At 26.0% G+C, this 24,599-nt stretch overlaps 1 protein-coding gene across 1 annotated transcript in view; it reads right to left on the bottom strand.

Annotated features, from left to right (window-relative positions):
* The window catches only part of LOC129969150 (uncharacterized), a 124,562-nt gene that overhangs the window by 47,940 nt on the left and 52,023 nt on the right, over window positions 1–24,599 (bottom strand). Inside the window, exon 3 of the mRNA XM_056083576.1 lies at window positions 10,861–11,178. Within this exon, the coding sequence (XP_055939551.1) occupies window positions 10,861–11,178 (318 nt within the window). The remainder of the gene's footprint in view (window positions 1–10,860; window positions 11,179–24,599) is intronic.

Here is a 24,599-nt window from a genome sequence, read left to right as displayed (position 1 = left end):
GTTGATTTATCTTAGATAAGTTTTGAATTATACATCGTCGGCTATGGATTGAAATTCTGGAGATTTGCCTTATATTTAAAATGTTCTTTCTGCCATTAATAGAGAATCAAAATAACAAGTTTCATTCTGAAACAGAACAATAATTTAATTGATCAACAGAATGGAATAGCATTAATTACTAGAATGCGGTTTTATAACCTATAGATGAAATGTGAATATTGAAATGTTGTATTATGAGAAATTAATTTCATCAATTATTTATAAAATAAAACTTTCTGAACTAATTTAAAAGGCTTACCTTTAAAAAATGTTAGATTGAAACAACCAAAAGTGATGGAATATTTCCATTAAATCATTACCAAATATAATCCGCTTTAGAGCTTAGAGATATAATCCCATTTTCATAAGCCTTTCGAAAAATTTCATATCAATTATTGATATAAATAAAATATTAAAATATTATTATCATTCCGGAATACTTATTACACATTTTATTTGCTAAAGGCATGGTGAATCAGGGAACTCATTATTAATTCTAGCAAAATTTCAATCGCCTGAATTAAACATTCTGTAGTTTATTTATCGACATTTTTTTATGTTTAAAATTGATGGTATTAAATTTTTGAATACATTTAGAGGCTTATAATAATTTACTAAATGAATTTAATGGATTCAGTCCACATTTGTCTCTCAATTTAATTCAGGAGTTAAATGTCTATATAGATTTTGGTAAAAAATTATCAATTTGAGAAATATATAAAAGAAATAAGAATGAAATGGTAATTTTTGCAATGTGTTTGATGCTAATTTTTATTTTTAACGATTCATTAGATATCATTTTTTTTGTTTACTATATACATATATATAATGCATAACTAAAAGTCTTTCTTCAAAGAATTTGAAGTATTAAGAATTGTCTTGTGTTCTGAAATAATTTGGAAACAGGAGAGTGCAGTATGCATATTTGTAATACCTCATGAAAATATTATGAAATAAAATTTTTTATGAACATATTCGTCAAATATTAATATGGAATTTAATATTTGGTGAATCTATTTAGATTATATATTTTGAATTACTAGTAATTGTAAGGTACTTTGGCTACTTTTGGCAGATTATTAGCAATGATTAAAATGCTTTCGGTTATGAAAATACTACATATTGAATAGAAAATGTTTATTAAATATTTGTGAAATGAATTACGTGATGAATTTAGTGAATGAAAATTGTTATATAAAATTTGATTGAATAATTTAAAATGGGAAACGAAATATAAATTATAATCAAAAATAATAGAATTCATAAACCCTTACACAATAAGATTTCATTACAGTAATAATTACAAATTATTTCTCTAATTAAAATTTAAAATGCAGATGTCATCCTATATTTGTGTTTTTTTATAGGTTGGAATTTTTATTTTATTTAAGGTTTTAAAGGTAATTAAAGATTATTTAAATTAAACAATTATTAATTGCTAATAAATGAGAATTTAATTGCAATACAAATTTAAGATAAAGTGCAATAATATATTATTTAATTATTGGATTTACATCCCGGTAACGTTTAAATTTGTGGATTTATTAGTATTTACAAATTTGTACAATTTATTCCATTTAGTAAATTACAATAAATATAAATATATTGAAATATAAATATGATAAATGCATAAAATATTAAATAAAGGTTTTGAAACAACGAAATTTAAGGCACTTAATTGGTGCAAAAATGCTTTATATCCATCTCTACTAAAAAAAACAGATTGATATGTGTGTGCATCAGGCCTGATAGTTTTTCCAAGATCTACCAGATTTGGTGCATATATACTTTGGAAAACAGCGATGTGTACTTGAGAGGGATAGTTTTTTATTTTGAAATTTCATTAAAAAGTCTAGGAAATTCCATATGTTTTTGCGATAAATTTCAAAAACATTATAGAATAAAAAAGATTTTTATATTACCTTAAAATTCAAATACTTATAATTTTGGCAGTAAAAAAATTGTTCTCCCATTATTCTCAGTTTTATTTATTTATTTATTTTTTTTGAAAAATGTATTAAGCATATTTTAAAGCTACAAATTTCATTTTTGAAGAATCGTTTTCATTTGTCGCTGAATATGTTGTATTTCATACCACCTTTTTTCCTTATAATTGTTGTGCCAGGTATAAAGATTCGAATTTTTTACATTAATTATGTTTCAATATTAGGTATTATTTTAATAAGGTTTTCAAAATTCTTTTATAATTTCAATAAAGTTTTAACCCTAAAAGTATCGATGCTAAAAAAAAGAAAGAATTAATTCGCCAATTTTTAGACAGTTCTCCTCTTTTCTTCGATCTAATTTTATGAATAAATATATTGTTAGAAAATTAGAAAAGTGTATAAACCAATGAACAGAATAAAGCCCAGATTTGAAAAAAAAACATATTATAAAATTTGAGTTTCAAAAATATTTTATCACTGGAACCATTAAAATCAAATTATATATATAGTGCTTAATTGTAATTTTTAGCAACAGCAACAGCAATTAATCACAACAAATCAGAGACCACCATAGTCATCTATTCAATAACGAAATAGTTTGCATAAAATGTAACAAACATTTATTGTTGTTTCATTTTTAAACTTAGTCCCTTAACAACATCACCTACTCCACCATTCTAACAGAAATGTTACGAAATGTTTGTGTTATTTCCTTTTTTTCATAATTATCCCAAGAAATCCGTAGAATGATAATTATACTTGAAAAAGCAACTGATAGCGGAAATTACATCAAATTCAAGAAATACAAAATAAAACATTCTCAAATTATAAAATATGTTGTTATTGTGTTGTGACTTATGGCACTTTATAAGCCCTCTGATATTATCTGTCAGCAGTTTAAGCCAAGTGAGCGTTTCGTGTTTTTTCAGTAGCGCCATCTAGGGCCAAGAGTGCGATTCAGCTACTTCAGGCGTCGCATTCGCTTGTACAACCCCTTTTAACAGGAGGAGACATTCACACACCTCACAGATATAAGACAGAAAATGAACAACTATGCCGGAACTGGGACTCAAATCTGGAACGTTCCGACCACGGGGAAGACGCGCTACCCCTATGCCAGGATGCCGGCATAAAATATGATGAATGGTTAATACATTTTTTGCATTTTATGAGAAGAAACTTCATTAAGAAACGTTAAAGACGGAAGATAAATTTTTCTACATAAAGACATAAATATCTTTTGAGCTATTTACTATTGATAAGATAATACAATAGCTGTGGCTCGATAAGAACACTTTAAATACGACATTAAGTCAGAATATAAAAGAAGACGTTCAAAGTTGTTACTTCAGATTTAAATGAAAGTAGTAAAAAATAAAATTAGCGATTTATATTTCACCCAGACATTGTATGTATTGCTTAAATTTTATGTATTGAATCTAAAATCTCTGTAAAATATTGACTATTCTTTTATATACCAAGAACAATTTTTAATCTCCTCAATAAATTTCTCAGTAATTTACTATCCTAGAATAAATTTGTGATTTTGTGATATTTTTTTTTAAATATTTTGTGCAAAATAAGAAAATGAGAATAAATAAAACTCTAAAGACAACTTAAAAGAACATGACGAGTAATATCTATTAAATGACGACCTATATGCATTATTAAAAAGGATTAAAACATTGTAGTTACAGCAAGTTTATAATTTCGTTTAAAAGAACTATAGAAAAGAAAATTCAAGTATTTGATCCACATTTTATCGTGAGATTATTTATTCGAATTCAAATATTTGATTCAATTATCTCATGATAAAAAGTAGGCTACAGGAATATTTAACGAACGAAATATCAGTATTTTCTAGATTTGAATTCTGAAAATTCGTAAATAATTATTATATGACAAAATGACGCATGAAATAGTAGATTACTTACAGAAGCTATTGATAAACATAATTTAGAAAATATAACATAATATAAAGGAAAATAGAAAAATCCGTTTCATTTAAATTAAAGTTCAAAATCATTTTCTTATAGTATTTATTATTGTATTTGTCATAATTATTATAGTATTATATGGAATTTATACCTTTCAGCATTATATATTTAATACTTTTCCAAGATTCCTTTCATGCTTACATGACAAATCTGTTCAATATTTTATAAATAAAATGACATTTGTCGAATTGTCTCAATTTTTAAATATTGATCGGTCGATTAAATAAATCATAACAATAGATAAAACGAAGTTTTCAATAAATTTGTTTTAAATTCATTTTGATATTTTTATATTAGTTTTAACTATTTGAAAAACTATATCAAATGAAATTACGTAAGTAAAATGAATAATTTTTATTTTTATGGAACTGAACTAAATAGATGCCTCTAAAACAATAATATCTTTAGAATTCTCATATATGCTGGATAAAATATTTTTTACCCAACAGCCTTGTGGTTGAAAATTTGTCCATGCCCTTGTATAGCTGAACCAACTCTGCACGCCATCGCAAACAAGTCAAAGTAATTTAGAGATTACGGCTTAAGATTCTTAAAGAAAAGCATGTACGTCTTCACTCCTCTGTCAAGTTTGATGTATAGGCGAGCAGAGGAACCGCCTTGTTTCGCATTTCTGAAGCAAAGAATATTCTGAACTCTATTTAGGTAACGTACGATTTTTACCCTTTCAGTAACGTGAAGAAAAGTTGTGTTGCGAGATAATAAATTCAAATGACTACTGTTGCACTATTTTATAGAAATTCAAGAATAATACAAACAATCTTTTATTACGCAAAGAAATAAAATAATTTTGCTCTTTTTAAAAAAGGTCGAATGTTTCATTATTTACTTATATATCAGAAATAGGCGCAAGTAGAAATTTATGAATTGACATTTTCTTTTAAATATATAAATTAATTCATATAAAGAATTTTATATTTATTCATTTTAAATCATTTAATAATTATATCAAAAAATGTTTCATTGCTAGATAAAATTCTGATATGCATATATTCTCCCATATGTAATTCTTTCTATCACATCTTAAACAATGAAAAAAAACATATTCAAGAGATTTTTTTAAAATTAAAAAATAGTCAAACGTCCTGTGCAAACCTTGGATTTTTTTTTCAATGATTGACATACTAATTATCGTTTAATATGCTTTCATAGAAGATAATCTAAATTCAAACTTCAATATTTATTGACGAGGCACCATTTTTATTCCTTTAAACACTATTTTTCCTTACTCTGATAATATCCACTTATTAATAATCATTTTATGTATTACTATAAAGTAATGTTAATTAAACTCTCTACATTAACTTGCTATAATTCCCATGTTCCAAACACCCGAATAATCTGTTATTGTTCAACAGAGTTTGTAACATACTTTTTCACTTTCTTCATGAGTTTTCATTTGTAAATTCTTATTATCATTTATATGCAATACTTTTAAAAAATTTTAATTTTCATCTAAGTTTACACTTCTTCGGTACAAATGAACAATTATCTATAATTCTGGTTCATAGTTGCCAAAATGTTGATACATGCACTAGCGAATAACGAAATAATCTAAACTCTGTTCGACCCTATGTCTTGGTGTGTTTCGCCAAATAATACTTTACAGTTTTGTGGTAGCCTTTGTCCTTTTATATTCTCTTTTCTAATGATTTCTATAATTTCTGATCATATAAGAAAAATCCTGACGTATTATTTATAAAATTTTATCAGTTATTTTTCAATTCTTGTCCCATGTTATGTTATTTCAAGTTATCTCATTTAATGAATGCCATTAATAATAAAATCCAAATCCGTGATAAATAATACATACTTTGACTCTCTTAAATAAGTTCATCAATTAGCCACAAATCATAAAGACATTGTCCCACCTTCCTAAACATACAGGGCGGACTACTTTACTTGGGCGGTGTAAATTGTAATTTCGGACTGTATAATATAACTATCCTGTTATGAACAAAGCACATATCCACCCCCAGACAAAGGCATAGCGTTTTATCAGTATTAACTAAGCCAATAAAATGTTAACTACTCGTTACCCGTTAACTGCGCTACATGACTTTTTATATAGCTACCAGGGTAAAGAGAGCTTGCTGACATATATATTAATTTCTGATTTTCCTAATTAAAATACGTATTTTGGATACAATGCATTCATCATTTAGTAAAAAAAATTAACAAACATGTTAGTACAAGATATCTTATAATATCTTCACAATGTTTGATATTCCGAAGCCATGCATATTCGTGATGACATTAGAACACTATCGTTGGGTATTTTATAGATTATAGAGTAGTAATGATATAACTTTAAAAATAGTTCTAATTTTTGGTTAGCTATTATATTTTTATAGTTTAGTTCAAGCATATTATATCATTTGTTCTTATTATTAAAAAAATAAAAATAAAAGAAGCAAATCTAAAGAAATAGAAAAATATTTAAAACTATTTTATATATTGCATTTTAATTTTCACTCAAATATATTCAACAAACTGGTAAAAGAATCTAAATTCTTTTCTAAATTAGAAGTTAATTGGAGATAAGATTCGACATAAAAATCATAGTTTTCAAATTGCTCTTAATAAAACTTTATTGCTTTAAATACTATTTTTTTTTCTATTTTTGTATTCACTTCGCTTGGATGACAGTATTTAATTAGATAATTTTTTTCTTTTTCTTATCAGAGAAGGGGTTTACTATTTAAAAAAATATTTTAAAGAATATGATCGAAGGAATGCTTTGAAATAAAATATTATTAACCATTTTCAAATCTAGTATCCAAATTCTAATACAAAGGATAAAATGCTACTTCCAAACGAAGGATAAAAAAATTAGAAAATAAAGGAAATTCATATAAGATAAGTACTAAAAAGAATGATAATCATTTTTGAAATGCACTTGAAACAACCTTTTTATTTCTCCCGTGATGCTTAGAAGTTCAAATTCTGTATGCATTTAATTGCCATCACAACTAACGCTTGGCTTATTTATTTTTCCAATAGCAACAAGTGGCTTTTCGCGAGCCACTTGGAGCTTCGGATTTAATTAATTTAATTGCTCATTCTGGACGCCATCCAGGGACTAATCACTTCGTTCGTGATTTTCCAAGCATCCTTCGACTCCTGTCACGTGTTCATATACGTCATTTTGTGCCGTCCTTAAGTTAAACTCTTGCAGCTACCAATAAATTAATATGTTCTTTCAAGGGCTTCCTTCCTCTAAAGTGCCTTTCTTCGTAGCACTCAATTGAAATAAAACAAATTGGTTTTACTCACTTTTTTAATATAAAATCAGCATTTATTTTTAATTTTTTTGCAACAGAAAATAACCCTTGTTAGTGCCTTAAGGGTTGAAATTACCAAATACGAAAAATGAATTTGTTGATTTGTTGTTTTCATAAATTATCAATCTTTATAAGAAAAAAAAATGAGTATATACCTTAAATTATCGTAAAAATGAAATACTACACTTTTGCAGAAATACATTTGTAGTTATTTAAAATATATGAACAGATAAAAAATTCAATGCCATTTATTTTTTATAATTTTATTAAAATAATGAAATGTATAATTGAAAACAGTGGAAATAGGAATAAATTCAACTTTAATAAATTATTTTCAAAGAGAGAAGATAACTAGTTAACAAAAGTAAAAAGAAAATGTTAAACGATTGATCTTTTCTAATAAAAAAGGGGAATATGTGTTTATAATGCACTATAGGTCAGGTCATTTCTGTTATATATATTAAATTAGCAAAAATATACTTTCGACTGTGAAAAGGTATCTTAAAAAAATGTATCTTGAAATTCCAATTACAGTTTGATAAATTAAAAGTTAAATATTCGTTTTTCTGCGACAATTCCCGAAATTATAATTGAATATATCTGATATTTATTCTCTTTTACAGTTTAAAAGAAATGTCTTTTCATTGATAGAAATTTAATTGCTGTGCAATTAATTTTTTAAAATTTTAGCCAATTTTATACGTTTTTATAAAATTCATTAATTGATTTTATAGCTAAAATAAAGTTAAAACCATTTTCATGAAATTATACCCTCTAAAATGCTAAAATGAAATATGAAATATGAAAATAATATGAATTTTATTATGGAAATAGTAAATATATCTGCCTGAGAATAACAACCGATATTTTTATAATAAAAATATTAACAGAGCATATTCATAAATTCATTATCAATATTCTATGAAATTTTCTATTTCTCAGCTTTATCGAACACACTATTTGGAGCATATGCATTAAAGTCAAAAACAAATATTTATATGGAAGGCGTATGATAAAGTGTATGCAATTTAACGAACAGGTTTAAAAGAGGCGGGCAATGAAAATAACTTTTTAAAAGTTGAGTTTCTTTCCAAACAATTTTGTTTGCTGATAGCGAACTTAATAAAACACAAGAAAAAAGTGAAGCACTTGAAGTTGAAGGACGAAATAAAACTTTCAGCGGAATATATATACACCATGCAATATTTTTTTCATTTATAACTTTCTTGCAATAAACCGAATTTTTCCTTCCTACTGTATGAAAATATGTTATTTTTTCCCTTCCTAATTTTTTTTTGTACATGCCTTTCAAAACTTTCCATTATTGCTCCGTACCTTTGTACGTCATCCATTTATGAGCCTGCCTCAAGGGAGCATTTTATACTATTCTTACTATCGGTCTTATATATATATATTTCAACGTCTCTTTTTTGAGATATTAAACCAAGTCGTCTGCGAAAAGGAAGACCATAGCTCAAAATGAATTTTGATCTTGTGTTAAAAAGAAAAGAGAAGAAAATTCCTCGACGTTTTATTTCATTTCAAAATGTCAGAGAAAAAAATCCACCTTGCTGAAACCTTTGAAAGAACATATTAATTTAAAGAATGTTCCAAAACTTTAACTTCGCAGTAGCGCAAAGAAATTCATATGGAAACATTCGATACCAAATACATATGTTCATATCTGAAGCGAAGTTTCTATAAAACTTATAAAAATAGTAACTTAGTGAAACCCTTGAAAGATCGTATTAATTTAGAGACTGTTCCAAAATTTCTTCTTCAGGAAGTGAGTGAATACATACGATACCAAGTACATATATTCATTTCTGGAGTGAAATGTTATGTCATCTTAGTGAAAACCATCTTAGTGAATCCTTTGAAAGAGCGTATTTATTTTGATATTGTTGAAACATTTTAACGTCAGACAGAGAAATAAATGTGTCTGAACATATTTAATATTTAACCTTTCTATATGATTTGTTATCGATTCAAAATATTCTACGATATTTTTATTAATTTCATTTTTTATAAAAATTCCATGATATTTTTATGAACTTAATTACCACAGTAATTACCACATTATTGGCAAAAAATATCTAAGTAATTATTACACGTAGGAATTTTTGATCGTACATTTTTCATTCATGTGAGGTTGAAAAGTATTTTTATATATGGTAAAAATATCAAATTGTATTCAGTTTTCTAAATTTCTGTATGTTTTGCTTTACAAAATTGAATATTGTTTACAAGCTCATTATATGGGATATTCCGTGGATTCTTAAATTTTTTTTACAGGTGTTTTTAATTTTTTTTTTTCAAATTCTAAATTTTTGATATAAAATCTTCTATTGAAAATCTTATAAAATAAAATCTAATGCAGAAAATTTAGTCAAATGTGATATAATAATTAATCAATATGCTATTTAATTCATTATTGACTGAATAAGCAGACTCATTCGAAAAAAATTACTATTTTTTTAATGTTTCCTAATGTACACGATATTTAAAATTTCATGTTATATACATGTCAAATTTCAGTATTTAATTATTTGGTAAAACATTGCAGCTTATTCATTTCTTCAGGAATCGTATTTTTAAGTTATCTTCAAGATATTTAAGATATCATTTAATAAACTTCTAAATTAGAAATTCTTCTTTATACCTTTTCTTAGCTAAGAAATTACATATTTCTTAAAATTTTCAATTTTTTTCAAGCTTTTAACATATATATTTGTTTAATAGTCTCTTAATGTTTCATAATGTGAAGACAATTAAAAATTCCATGCTATTTATATGCTAAATTCCAATATTTAATGATCAGTTCAAAAAGTACAGTCGATTTATTACTCCAGGAATTAATCACTTAATAAACTTCCAAATTTGTAATTTCTTTTTTATATATTTTTTAACTAAAAAAATGCATATTTAAAAAAAAAAAATTCAAAATGTTTTCATGTTTTTAACTGTTATATATTTGTTTAATAACTATATTTTGCTCTATTTTATAACTATAATTATTTTATAATTATTACATAACTATATTTTGCTTTAACATCATGAATATAATCCTACCTTAATTTTTAAATTACTGCACATAGGTTATTTTTTAATTCAAATGCAACGTGAGTTAAATATATAATGATAATATAATTTTATATAATCATTTAATAAACTTCTAAATTAGAACTTCTTTTTTATACATTTTATTTAAACTAAAAATTACATATTTTTTAAAATTTAAAAATATTTTTTCATGCTTTTAATTTACACATATTTATTTAATAGCGATTTTTCATTCCATTTCATGCAAAGTATCAAAAATATAAATATTTTATAACATTTCTAAAACACGCATCCTACATATACTCACAATTTCTAGAATTACTGCACCCAGGTTTAATTTTTTTTAAATTTTAAATCTAATGTAAGTTAAATATATATTGATGCTATTATTACTTAAAAGAATTTTAAAAATTCACAATATTTCTGATTTATATTCCATGCAAATACCGAAGCAAATATATTTCTCCATATGAAGCTAAAACAGTAAGAAAATATTTTTACACCAATACTCACCAGGATAATAAGCAATTCTTTTGGCTCTCGCGTAGTTGGTGCCGGGTAGTTCTAAGAAGCATTCGAATACTGACGATGCACCATTTTTTGACAGTTCATTGGCACTGAACGTCCTGTATAAAAAAGCATCGTAGGCACCTGAATATTTGGGTTTGAAGACTGAAACAGCGTCTGTCACCGTTTGAAGTGGACTGCCTGTCGAAGAACCCAAGTAGAGCTTCAGCACAGGTGGTGGAAAAAGTCCTTGGGCCTCACACGTCACGTTGACTGATGCATCACTCAGTTCTGTGTAGGACAAGTCAAATTCATTCGCCGGAACTAAAAGAAAATTAAAGAAATGTTCAAAATTTATCATTAATATTGTGCATATTATATCTAACATGTAAGTTTTGAATTCACAAAATATTTTTAAAAGATTAGAGATAGTCACTTACCTATGTTTACTTCATTTATAACGTTTCCTTTCTTTTTCATTTATAAAAAAGAAATATAGAGATTCAAAAATCACAAAAACTTTTCAAACGAATTATAATTCTGGTACTTTACATTAAAAGAAATAAAGATATAAGAATCCAAAATATCTTAACCTGAAATTTTTTTTGAATTGACTAGCTTATTTTTATTTAATTTATGAAACATACGTTTCATTTATAAAATGAAAGCATACACATTCAAAAACTAATAAAAACTTTTTAAATAGATAAGAGCTCTTATATTTTACATTAAGAAATAAATGAGATTAGAATCCAAGACACCTTAAAACGGCAACTTTTTAATTGATTTGCCTATTTTTGTTTAATTTTAAAAATTTAGTCTTCATTACTTAGTTCGAAAAAAGTATTCAACTGTAAACAATTTTTTTTTAATATCGCCTCAATGCATATGAATATAGATTTAAATTCATTAAATGTTTTGTGATAAAATTTATTTCATATTATTTTGTAAAGCTCATTGCAATGAAAAGAGAGAAAAAAAAACATTATGGAAACAAATATATTATTATTAAACAAATGTACAAAAATATTTCTTTGAAAAACCTCATTTATTTAAAATAATGCTTTTTATGCAATAATGTGGTTTGGGAAAAGATTTGAAATTTTCTTTCGATTTTACTTAAAATTTAATAAATTATAATGACGCGTTTAAAACAGATTTATACCTTAAAATCATTTCTTAGTGAGTACATATTACAAACAAATTATATATTTGCTACATTTAGTTATTTTAAATTCGGCTTGTAGATTTGTTTCATCACATTTTTTTTAGTAAACAAACTGTATGTCAATCTATAAATAAATAAGAGCCATATTAAAAAACATATATTCTTTTCATCGTCATTGCTGTTATAAAGGTACAAGTATAATAATAGTATTAGGATTTGTTTTAATAATTGCAATAATTATATCCACCATATTCAAACAAAAATTTTCACTTTTCTCTTCCTATGTGTCCAGAATAATTTATCGTGTTAAAATTCTAAGTTATCTTATTTCCAGTAATATGTTATAAAAACTTCAAATAGACAGAAATGAAATGTCGTATTAATACAAAAAAGAAGAATGACTTATTTAGAGAAGACTTTATTTAACTTCAAGAAAATATGCAATTCCCTTAAAAATTTCAAATTCAGTACACAGATTAAGAAATGTTTTTTTTTTTTTTCTCAGTCTGAAAATTGATATCTTTGAAGCAAGTTTTCTCTAAAATTGTTTTGATTTAATTGTTGCATGTGTTGCAATAGTTTTATGTGTTGCAGTAGTTATGAATTTACCAAAATAAATTAATAATTATATATAATATGTAAGGAAAAAATCAAGTTAGTATATAAGTACAATTTTATTACGGGTATTCGAGATTAAATGGCCAAATAAAGAGTTAGCTCAATCGACTGCAAATGCAATAGAAATTATTTTTATTTAGAATTATTTAAATGATATTAAATGGTTGAATCGGATATTAGTATGCGTATTTTTGCTATTTCATTGCCTATTTTCTTAACAGATAAATTTTGCATCATAGCAATATTTAGAAAATATCTTTATTATTAAATGTAATTTAAGTATTTGTATAAGTTTTAAAATTTTTATTGATTTATTTTGATTTTGCTAAATAAGTTTTCTTCTTTAAATTTCTACAGGACTTTTTCCAACTATTTTTCATGACGAAATTTTATGACATAATGTTTTTTATAGAAAATGGTAAAATATTTGTATACATAATATATTAGTTCCTGTTTTAATTACTATTCATTTTTATATTTCTTGCTCCTTTTTCAACTTTTTACGTTATGAAACATTGTTCATCCAGAATATTTTATGCATATATTTTTAATCAGAATTAATAAATGAATCATATTGGTCTATGTTCAAAATATGCGCAGCAATCTCACTTTTCTTTATTTTTTTATTTAAAATAATGTATCTCTGATTAAAATATATTCACTCTATTGATTTAATACCTGTTTTTTTGAAATTTTACACTATAATAAATGAATACCCTCAAGTATGAAATCCTAATTTGCTATTATATGAGACAAAAATATTTGAATTGAAGTAATATCTTCTTATTTTCACTATAGTTGCAAATCCTGTTTTTAAGCTTCATTCTTATTCTCCGTATCATATTCTTTCAAGAATTCATTTTGGTTTATGTCTTCCTTTTCCTTCATATAGGCAGTTCGGTCTACTCTTTTGAAAATATTTTTAGCACCAAAACCATTTTTTTAAAGAATATTTCTTAAAACTTGTTACTCATGGATGTCTAGTACAATGTGAAAGCCCAGAAAGAACAGTTTCTGCAGCTTTCACTAAGCCCTTCCTTTGCAAGAATTCTCATGATATATTCACCGTTGACATTCTTTGGGAAATGATATAATGCTTCGCAAGATAGTCATATTTCTTTCCCTAGAACATGCAAAAAGTTCACCGTGGTTGGAGTCAAAATGGATATATTGGACAAATCCTTTGTTGTATATCTCAGGTGAGCTAAAATAAAACCTCTATTGTACACAGGTTAAGAATGTGCATATATGTTATTGGAGACGGGGATGGGTACCAATTAAAGGATTATATTTATGATAGAAACTAAAAATTATATTCATTTATAAAATAGACGTTTTACTGCTTACATATTTAATATGTAGTCATTTAACTTTTGCTTAGTAATTATGGATACCATTAATAGTATAGGTAATAACAAGTTTCATGTTTCAATACCTAATAAACTTAGAAAATATTGAATATGAAAACTGCAACAATAAAGACTAGAAACTCATGAAATATTAAAACTCAAACTGAACATTTAATAAAATAAAATAAAAATAATAACAATCTGTAAAAATAATAATTCAGAATACATAGTAATTGATTAAAGAAGTATTAAAAATCAAACAATAAAACAGGAAGAGTTTTTATGAAAATCACTTAATTAAAAACAACATTTTGAGATCATACCAAGAAGTAAACAAGAGACAAAAAAATACAAACAAGCGTAATAAGATGAATAATTAATTTGTTTATAATTAATCATTAAGTAGCAAATTTTAAGTCATTAACATAGGTTTAAATATTAATCGCATGCATATTTTATTAAGTTTTATACATTAGACAGTACATATGGAGTAAGTTTTCCATCATTTTTTTTTTTGTGAAACCAAAATATTTAAAAAATCCCATAAAAAATTATTTATGTGATTCAGTAAGATATCAATAATGTAAATTCGTATGTCTAAAATGTATTAGCAAAATAATTAAAGTCTAAAATAATGCCATTTCCGCATCTAATGCAGCAATATTATATTCATAACTCATATTCAAATGTTCTTGCATAAAATCTGCAATATTAATTTTCATATTTGGTATAAAAGAAGTACACCAATATATAATTTTTTAAAGAATTCAAATGCATTTTTTAAGTAAAAATTGTTATTAATTATAACTAGCTTCAAGATTTTTTTTGTAGATGAAACATTGGATTCATCTAGACAAATGCTGGAAGAATAAGTTGAAATATATCAAAATTACTGATATAATAAATTCTTTTGCGTCTAGAATTAGGGTGAATATGCTATCTTTTTTTTAAATCGTTAGATGATAAGTTGTAATTTCGTCCAATCGCCTAATGAGTTTCTTATTCTTGACTTTACTTAGTAGAAATATATTGATCTCTTATGCATTATGTAGTAACTTTTAAAACAAAAGGATATATGTATTGGCTACAAAAACTGATTAAATTAATTTCATAAGAATGAGATACAAATCATTACACTTTATCTCATGCTCAATAATAATTTTCGTTCTAATATAAAATTAAGTTAAGCTCATAGATGCCATTGTTTAACAGATAAATTACTAGAAAAATCATAAAAATATCAAACGTTCTACACAATTTAAAATGAACGAAAGCACCAACATATCCGTCACCAAAAAAAAATGAAGGTACCATTTACTTCAAATGATGATACCAATCAATTGTCAAATTCTCAAATTTAATGACAGTCCAAAAAACTTCTAACTTTGTGGTATTACATTTTTGATATTTTTGAAATCAGAATGGGCGTTGTTTCTATTTTCTGGAGAAGGAGGATTTTCTTGATATCCTTTGAACTGAAATCAGGTGTGGAATATTACAAACGATCTATTAAAACCAAAAAATGCTACAAAGAATCACTGATTTATAATACCAAGATATAATGTGCATTTTTTAGAAAGAAAAATATATTTCCTTGGATATATATCAAGAAATTTAGTGGCTGTATTTTCCCAGTAATATCTACTTTCTTATCTAAAAACTCATTTAATGATATATTTTGTTGATTCCATCAACATGTCACTGTAGATTGCAGATGATCATCAGAGACACTCATTTCTTGTTAGCTGGTAACCAACCTGATGTCTTATTCCAGTGGGTCCACCATTGAGCGAAATCCTCCCCTCGCATCAATTTATATAATGATGATGGACTTAGGGTCAGGGATAACATCATCGCGAATGGATATTCCCCATTCATAAGATTATCTACTAGATTACTGGCCATTTTATCCCCCCCCTCTCGAAAACTCATCTAAAACTAAGAAACTATTTTTCAAACATAACAAAAAAGTTCCAGGAATTATTAATGCGGTATATTTTCAAACAATGAAAGTATTTCATTTGATCGTCAAAAGAATTTTTATTATTAGCATAGTTTTCATTTTATTATGTAGCATAAGAGCACTCATACATTGTACAATATTGTACGATTTTAAGCAATATTTTCTATATTGTATAATATCACTGAATATTGAATAATATGATATCGTACAATATTATTCAACAAGATGTTCAATATGGGTAGTAGAAAATATTGCCTATGTTGAAAGGAATAAAACTAAGAATGCAAAATATAGCATATAACTAAAATATAATAGCTGTTGTCAATAGTTAATATAATAACTGCTCATTTCAGTGCAATCTCGCCCTTAAATGAATCAGATTATAATTTTAAATATAAATTTTATACATTCAAAATTTACAGAATTAATGAAATTTTCTTTGCAAATTCCACTTAATATCAAACGCCAAAATAATTAAGATTTAGCACCTCATGTGGTGCTATCTATTTATCTTGTTCACTTCCTCGTCCCCCGAAATACTTCAATGACTAGTTTTATATCGTTAGAAATAATTATTTTCTATCTTTGCAGAAAAACATTACATTTAAGTAAAGCAGTTGTAATGTTGTAGTTTCTAAAGTGGAATTTTATAGAAAAAATAGTAGTAGATGTATAGTTACTTGGAGAATTATTTTCAATGTGAGTAAGGAATCTTGCTGTGTCCAATTTATATCAAAATCCCCATTTACTTATTTTGGACTGATAAAACTGGTAGAATGTATTCTGTTATGTTAGGATTCTTGGTTAGATTTTTTCATCTTTTCGAATATTTTCAAAAGGGCTTTTTTCTTGGGGGGAGGGTGGACTTAGCACTTTTTAATTCGAAATGTTTGGGATCTCTTTTGCAAAACCGAGTCTTTAAATAGCTGCGCACACATTTATATACTATTACTTATTTTGGATATATATTTATACTACACATTGTGCAAAGCAGTGTTTAAATATCTTGGTAAGTTATCGCTAAAATAAAAATTATTTTTAAGTTTTCTTTGTTTAACTGTAGTTGTATCAATTCCCCGTTACAGGGACATTGGGATTTTTAACTATATTCGTCAATATGACCAGGTTGTCTAAACAGAGGCTCCTCTCTCGAAATTATCGTCCCGCATCAATGAGAAGAAATTTGAAACACGGTGTCAGATTTAGTAGGTGGAAGGCCCGTATATGTATCTGATTTTTAGTGGAATACAGTTTCGAGCCTATATCCCTCCTGTCTAGAAGCCGTTGCCTTACCACTTGACCTCCATGATCCCATCTCCTCCCCGAACCTTTCTTCCTTCAGATAATAACATTTCTCTTGTATTACTTCGGAATTCAAATAATGATACACATTGTTTCACAGTTTCTTTTTATCCAAGACAAATTTCTAGAGAATAAATTATAATTCCATTTTGTGTCTCGATTTAAGAAAATCATAGTCATTATCTTGTCAGAAAGAAGATATATTATCTATGTGATGGAACGATGATTGATGTTTCAATGTTTTTTCGTCAATTGTATGCTGTTTTTGCAGACTCTCTTATTTGTGTAAAACATTTAAAGTGAATGATTCTGTGCATTTCGTAATGTTATTTATAATAGAAATGCATCAAATATATACATTATGAACTCATCTATGTATGCACTTTTTGTTATATTTCAATTTCCTTATTATTTTAGCCCATTGAGTTAATTATTAATAGAAATTCCTGCAGTAGAAGAATTATAAAATAGCATAAATAACTGATGCAGTGGTGCAATGGATGTTTTTAGTTTTGTATACATCATTTTCTTGATAGATGTAATGGTTTTCATAGATCTTGACAGTAATTCGCTTATTTTAAACGTTATTTAAAATACTGACAAAAATCTATAAATGTGTCATTAAGTTTCCAGAAAAGAACTAATCTGAATTGTATTAAATCCTACACTGGAAATAGTTTCGAAAATTAACTAAGGCTACCCTCAAGGCTAAAATGAAAATAATATCGATCTACTTTATATTACATTTGTAACATAAAAGTGTATTTGGCGCTTTGAAATAATGATATTGAAAAAAACAGATGTTTCAACTTCGAACGTGCTTAGAGAGGAAACCACAGTCATTAATTTGATAATGGTCATGTAAATGATGGTTTGCGATGTCATTCTCGAGGGTTACTTGTAAAGACAGGCGTTGAATGAATAATGTCCTATAAAAAACTAACTAAGCGCTGAAAGAAAAACAGTTATATTTTCTTCTTATTATATTTTTTATTATATTTTTATTATTATATTATATTATATTTTTTATTATTATATTATAATGCTGCACAATAATATGAAAAAAATTCTAATGTTGGTCCAGTAGTAAATAATTAAACCATTAGAAATATAAATAAATTTCGTAATAGAAAAGCTTGAATTGATGCAAAGGTTAATAATGTCTGTTGTTAGAATCAATTAGTACAGAATTTCTGAAACATATTTTTTAAACATTAAAATCCCAAAGAAAATATTTCCTTCCTTATGCGAACAAAAGTGATAAAGATATGTATCGTTAAATTCGGTTTATATAGATAACTTTAAAGCATTTTAACAGTTGCTTTAAAGAAAATCATCCTATTATTAGACTCAACTACCTTGAAGTAGCTATTCTGAAATACAAAAACTAAAGCATCATAATTCAATATATTTCTATTTAAAAAAATAATCATCATTACGCCAAAAACTTTTTTATTAATTATGCCTAATAGTACAGATTCCTAAATATGTTATCCAAATTTTATTATTTCTAAATTCATACCGCTTGGTTTGGTTTGGTTTGGTTATATTAACGTCCCGTTTGAAGCAACAATAGGGCTATTTTGGGACGGACCTCGTAATTTTGAACCACGATCAGATGACGATCATACCGCTTGGAAGTACATCCTTATATTTATTCATATAAGAATTAGTTATTGAACCCATATGCAAACGAAAGCTTTATATATCTCCATTATCGAAATTTTATCTAATATGCACGTCACAATTGGTTTGCACATTACAAATTATTTGTTTCTGCAATCTATATCACAACTAAAGGTACCTAAATAAGATAATTTTACATAGAAATAATTGAATTTAATTTGATCATTCAAACGTAAAACTTGAAGTTAGCAATACGTGTAAAATTATCATATCAAAATGTAAATAAAAGGATTAATTATGCCCAATGTGAAAAACAAATTTTATTAACTCTAAGAAATTACAGTTGGTAAAATGATATATTTTTAAATGCTTAAGCAGCTGTAGATTTCCCAAATGATTTAAAATAATATTACTCTTACCTTTTCAAATAATTATTAGCTATCGAATCAAATCCTACATATACCTTAAAAAGGCCAAACATTAAATTTAATTAATAAGTGCTTATCTTTAACATTAGCTTATATAAAAATTATAATTAAATTTTTGACATGTTTAACTTTTAATTTCCTTAAAATTATGAAAATAATGAAACTCCGAAACCTCATTTAATAATAGCTTTAGTCCTTAGATAAATTTCTATGACTATGCGAGTCGCTGCAGGGGGTTTCATGCTGCGGTGGAATTTAGCACATTTCCTATTAGTTGTGTAAACACTGCAATGATAAACGATATTAATTAACTTAGGAAATTGTGTCTGTTCATCGAAAATTTACTCCAGGGTGAGTTATGGAGGCTGGCATTTCCTAACTTATCAAAATATTCCACATTTCAGTTCAGTAAGGCTGCTTGTTAGACAAGATCATTAATTTGATTATATGGAGATCTGTCATTTGAAGTGTCATTTATTTGAGATGCTAATGACAAATGAGGGTTTCACTTTAATTAGTTACTGCTGAGATCTCTTGTACTATTTTCGTACGGTTTGATTTGATCCATGGTTTGTGGATGCAGGAACAGAGGTTGCGCGTAGGTCAGACCAAACTCGTTCTTAAATTTTATCTGTTTAAAGTATCAGATACAAATCTGATTAGAATGCACATGATCTGACACAGATAAAAATTAAAATATTTGCTGAAATAATTAACTCTGATAGTTTAAGCAATTACTTACTGAAAATACGATATATGGTCTATTTAAATATAAGAGTGAAATCGTGTCTATTTTAATGAATTAAAACACTGAATTTGTGAGATTTCATTAATCAATTAATTGAGAGAATATTTAAATTATATGAAATTGGAGGGAGATTGTCTAAAAGATATGCAAAATTATATTATGTTAGGGTATTAGAAACAATGAGAGAATAAACATGATGCTAATATTCAGGATTTATTCTCCAAATAAGATATTGCCTTAGTGAAAGTATATTATTTTAGATAAAAAGTCATAAAACAGTTTTTAAGACACAAAATCATACATTTTTTTTATTAATATGGTCATTTTTCCAAAATGTACAAATGCATTTTTATTAATATGCAATGCATCTCATTAAGAAATTGCTAATATAGAGAAAGCCCTTAATTAAAGAAAACCCTTAATAGCGTCTTTGCATGGCAAAGTACAATAAGAAGTATGATAAGAACTTCATAGCACTAAATATCGGTAAAGTCCTTATAATATTTTATCTATATTTCCTAATAAGGTGGAATGACTTTCATAATAAGGTGGAGTGACCTTATATTTCATAATAAGGTGGAATGACTAAGGAATGAATGACTTTTTTATCTCTCCATAATGCTTTCAAAATAGTTAAACTTATGGAAGAATGCTTACTGTTTCTGTACTCAGGTGTCGAAGAATTGTACAATCTGTTGATGACAATACACCATTGGATATTCTGATAATGCAAACTTGTGTTTTATGCATCAATTTCAATGCAGAGGATATATTTGAGGATGTCAATGTTACGCATCAATGTTTTAAGCATTAATCGGTGCATAATGTTTTTATAATAAATAGATGAACTATATAATTAGTTTTTCGTTTCGCATGCGACTTCCGACATAAAAATTTTATTATAAAATGCCCTCAATAGATGGAACAGTAATTTGTTTGATTACGCAATCCACGCCTTATTGCACTTATGCGTCCTTATAGCTGTCGTTGTCCAGAAAATAAGGGAGAGTGACTCAGGAATTCAGTTGACACAACATTAAATATCATTTAGATTCATGTTTTATATTCTTTCTGAATTCAACTATCAGATATCGCTCAAAGTATAGCTAGGTCACTCTGGTCCAAAATAATGCATAAAAATCTCAAATACAAAGATATTAATTTTTTATCATGGATAATTCTGCATAATTTATGCTTTTATAAATTACATCATAAATTTCATACTGGATTGCTTCATCTCAGAATAAAGTATACAGAATACGTTATTAAAAATATCTATAAAATATATTCTCTGTATAATTTTATCAAACATTTTTATGATTTCTTTAAACACCCGGTTATAGTCAGAAAATTATTTCATTTTATTATCTAAAAATAATTTTTAATAGGATAGGAATTTTCACTCGGTTAATTTTCAGGAAATATAATAAAATTAAAATCTTGCTTCTATAATTGAGGTTTAGAAACCTAATTAATTTTTTTTTAAAAAAAGTGATACCGTTTTATTTTATTTATAAAGTTAAGAGAGTATTTTGATGCATAATAATTGCATTTTTTTTCTTATTAAAGGTGAATATTTTGACTTTCATATCATAATTTACTAAAAGTGAAAGAAGCATTTTAATTTGATAAAATAATAAAATAGCGTTTCCATTTAATATATTTAAGATTTCCTTAAGAATCCCTAGAATTCAATTAAGAAAATTAGATTTTCAAAATTAGCTTTCTCAACAAATCTAATTATATCTAATTTTGGTGAAATATTTTTCAACTAAAAAATAATGTGACAGAATTATATGCTTCATCTTTTCAGAATTAAAAACTTCACTTTTGTAGTTAAAAGTAAGTTTTATAAAAAAAAAATCGCCTTATCTTTTTTTTAATAAAGTCCTTTAATTTCTAATTTTGCCTTTAATATTTTTCATTGTTAGTTTAATGTTACATCATAGCAACATCATAAAACTGATATTAAAAGACATTTGTGAAGAATTGAAAGAAAAAAAAGTGTGTTTATTCAGTTCAAAGAGAAATAAAAGCATTTCACTCAAAGAAAATAGTTTAATCAGTTTTTTCAGCATTGATTTTGCTATTATTCTGTTGCAAAGCCGTTATAAAACCTACTTGTATTCTAACTATTAAAATGATTTTTAAAACATGACAAAAATATTTTCACAAACCTTAGCTAATAACTACTTAAGTGTTTAATACAATCAATATTTTACTCCACTTATGCAATGGTTAGTTAAATATTCGAAAAAAGTTAATTATGAACTTTTCAGGAAAAAAATTCTTAAACTTAACTTTTTTTTTCCAGAATATATTAAAGTTTCTTGGGCTTTAATTATTAAAAGAGAAAATAAAAACATTAAATCGAAGCGTGTAATCTTCAGGTTACTGAAATATTTAAAGTTTCTTTAAAAGCTAAGTTAATGGAAAGGTAAACAATTATATATTCTATAAAAAATGAATTTTAAATGGTTGGTTTAGAACGGTGCAAAGGTGTAACTCGTTTATAATTTCTTAACCGATTTGAAGATATTTATCTTTCAAACTACTGTATAAAAAAACCAATTATTAAATAAAAATGAAAGGGTAATCAGAATAAATTTAGATTTTTAATCAAAGCATAAAAATTTAGCTAGTTACTTAATTTTTTTTCTTAAGCATATATGAATACGCTTTTGAATGTATTGCAAGTGTGGTGATGCAGCAGTGCATATATTATAAATTTTCTTTTACACCTATTAATTCCAATTAAATGAATGCTACATATAACGCTATATTATATATATATATATATATATATATATATATATATATATATATATATATATAATCAACAATAAAATATTGCGTGAATTTTGAAGTTTTCACCTTCTATGCATTCATTTCCGTTCGAGTACGATAACAGCAATACTGAATTCTGATTTATTTAAAGAGAAGGAACAAAAAATGCTTAACAGCTCCATCTGCAGAATCATTCTAAAATATACTTTTTTTGCAGGGATGTCTCTTTTTTAATCGCGTCTGCTGAAAGAGCTAAAATCTTGTATTCAATGTTCTCTCTGATTGGGCGGAATAGTCGACATTTAAGCCATTGAAATAGACATATACTTCCAAATGAAAAGATGCTTTATAAGAATTAAAGCTTTATTATAAAATATATTCGTTTTTGACTACCTTTGAATGTGGTGAAACTACAAGTTAGACGGTTTTTTGGCACAAATCTTTACATTTAATCTTTATAAGAAAAAATCATTTTATTAACAGATGACAAGAGGAAGATTTTCGTCCTCAAGCATGTGAACTCAAATTTCAAAGACGCTAAGAGCTACGATGATTACTTTTTAACATTTTTGATTTATAATTACAATAGCATGTATGTATCAAGTTTTCGACAGCATCTGTCATCTGGTTGACCGAATATACTCTTGTGTAGGCGCATGTACCAAAATAAGAATGCAGTGACTCATCATAAGTAAATAGTGTGTCATCATTGTCTTTTTTTTCGATTATTGCTTGTATTTAATGGTAAATTACGAATTATAAATTGAAATATACTTTATGCGATTGTTTCATCTGTGCAGTTAACGGGACACGAAATTTCATGTTATTTTGCCCATGATGGCACATTTTTTTTTTTCAAAAATAAATTCTTCTGGAATTTACTTTTTGCATATTGAAATTCCCGCTAACTCTTTATTGGAACAATTTTTCCAACAAATCCAAATGATTATTTCTTAAATAATATTGTTTAGAATGAAAAAAAACCCAACATATTCTTAGACAAACTATCAAAATTGTCAATAATGGTAATATTTACTGTATTTACTTAATAATAAAGTTGTCAAAAGTATTTTCTTCTTTACAAAAAAAAATGTTTATTATCTTTTTGTTCTTAGCGTCAAGTTATAATTTGATGTTGATCGAAAAAATTCAATTTCAAATTTGTTCCAGCACCTATATTTAATGTGATTTTAACAGAAATAAAGTCGTACAGCTTAAATATTATCCAAGTCAATAGCAAAATATTTTTTTTAAAAATTCTCAAGGTGCATTATCATTCCTTATTTCTAACGATTTCTTCAAAAAAAAAAAGTATTTCCAAATTAGTGGCCTAGAAGTGTGTACTTAACTTAGGCTTTATCAAAAGTAGCATAAAAATATTTTCAAAATCTATTGCAAAGATCAATACTTTTGGCTATTTTTGACGATTCGATAAAAGAAATTATTTCCAAATTATTAATCTTGAAATGTATTCTATTGTTCAAAATATTCAAATGAACTGCAGTGGTAGCCAAAATTGTGGTTACTTTTGAAATGTTTTATATTTTCTAACTTTGCTTGCTTTTAGAAAATGAAACGTTTCACAAAATGCAAACTCTTACATATCATTTTAGAGAGAATTTAATGCTAACTTAAATACGAAAAGCAAAATTTAAATACTTGCAATACAAAAAAAAATGAGTGGCAATAATTATCGGGATACATAAGATGCTGATGACTGCAGTGAGTTATCAGTACTTTGTAAGGTAGCCTTTAA

Source organism: Argiope bruennichi, chromosome 5 (assembly GCF_947563725.1).
Source record: "Argiope bruennichi chromosome 5, qqArgBrue1.1, whole genome shotgun sequence".
NCBI classification, from domain to species: domain Eukaryota; kingdom Metazoa; phylum Arthropoda; class Arachnida; order Araneae; family Araneidae; genus Argiope; species Argiope bruennichi.
The sequence above is the reverse complement of the archived record's forward strand: the minus strand, read 5'-3'. Positions and strand labels throughout refer to the sequence as shown.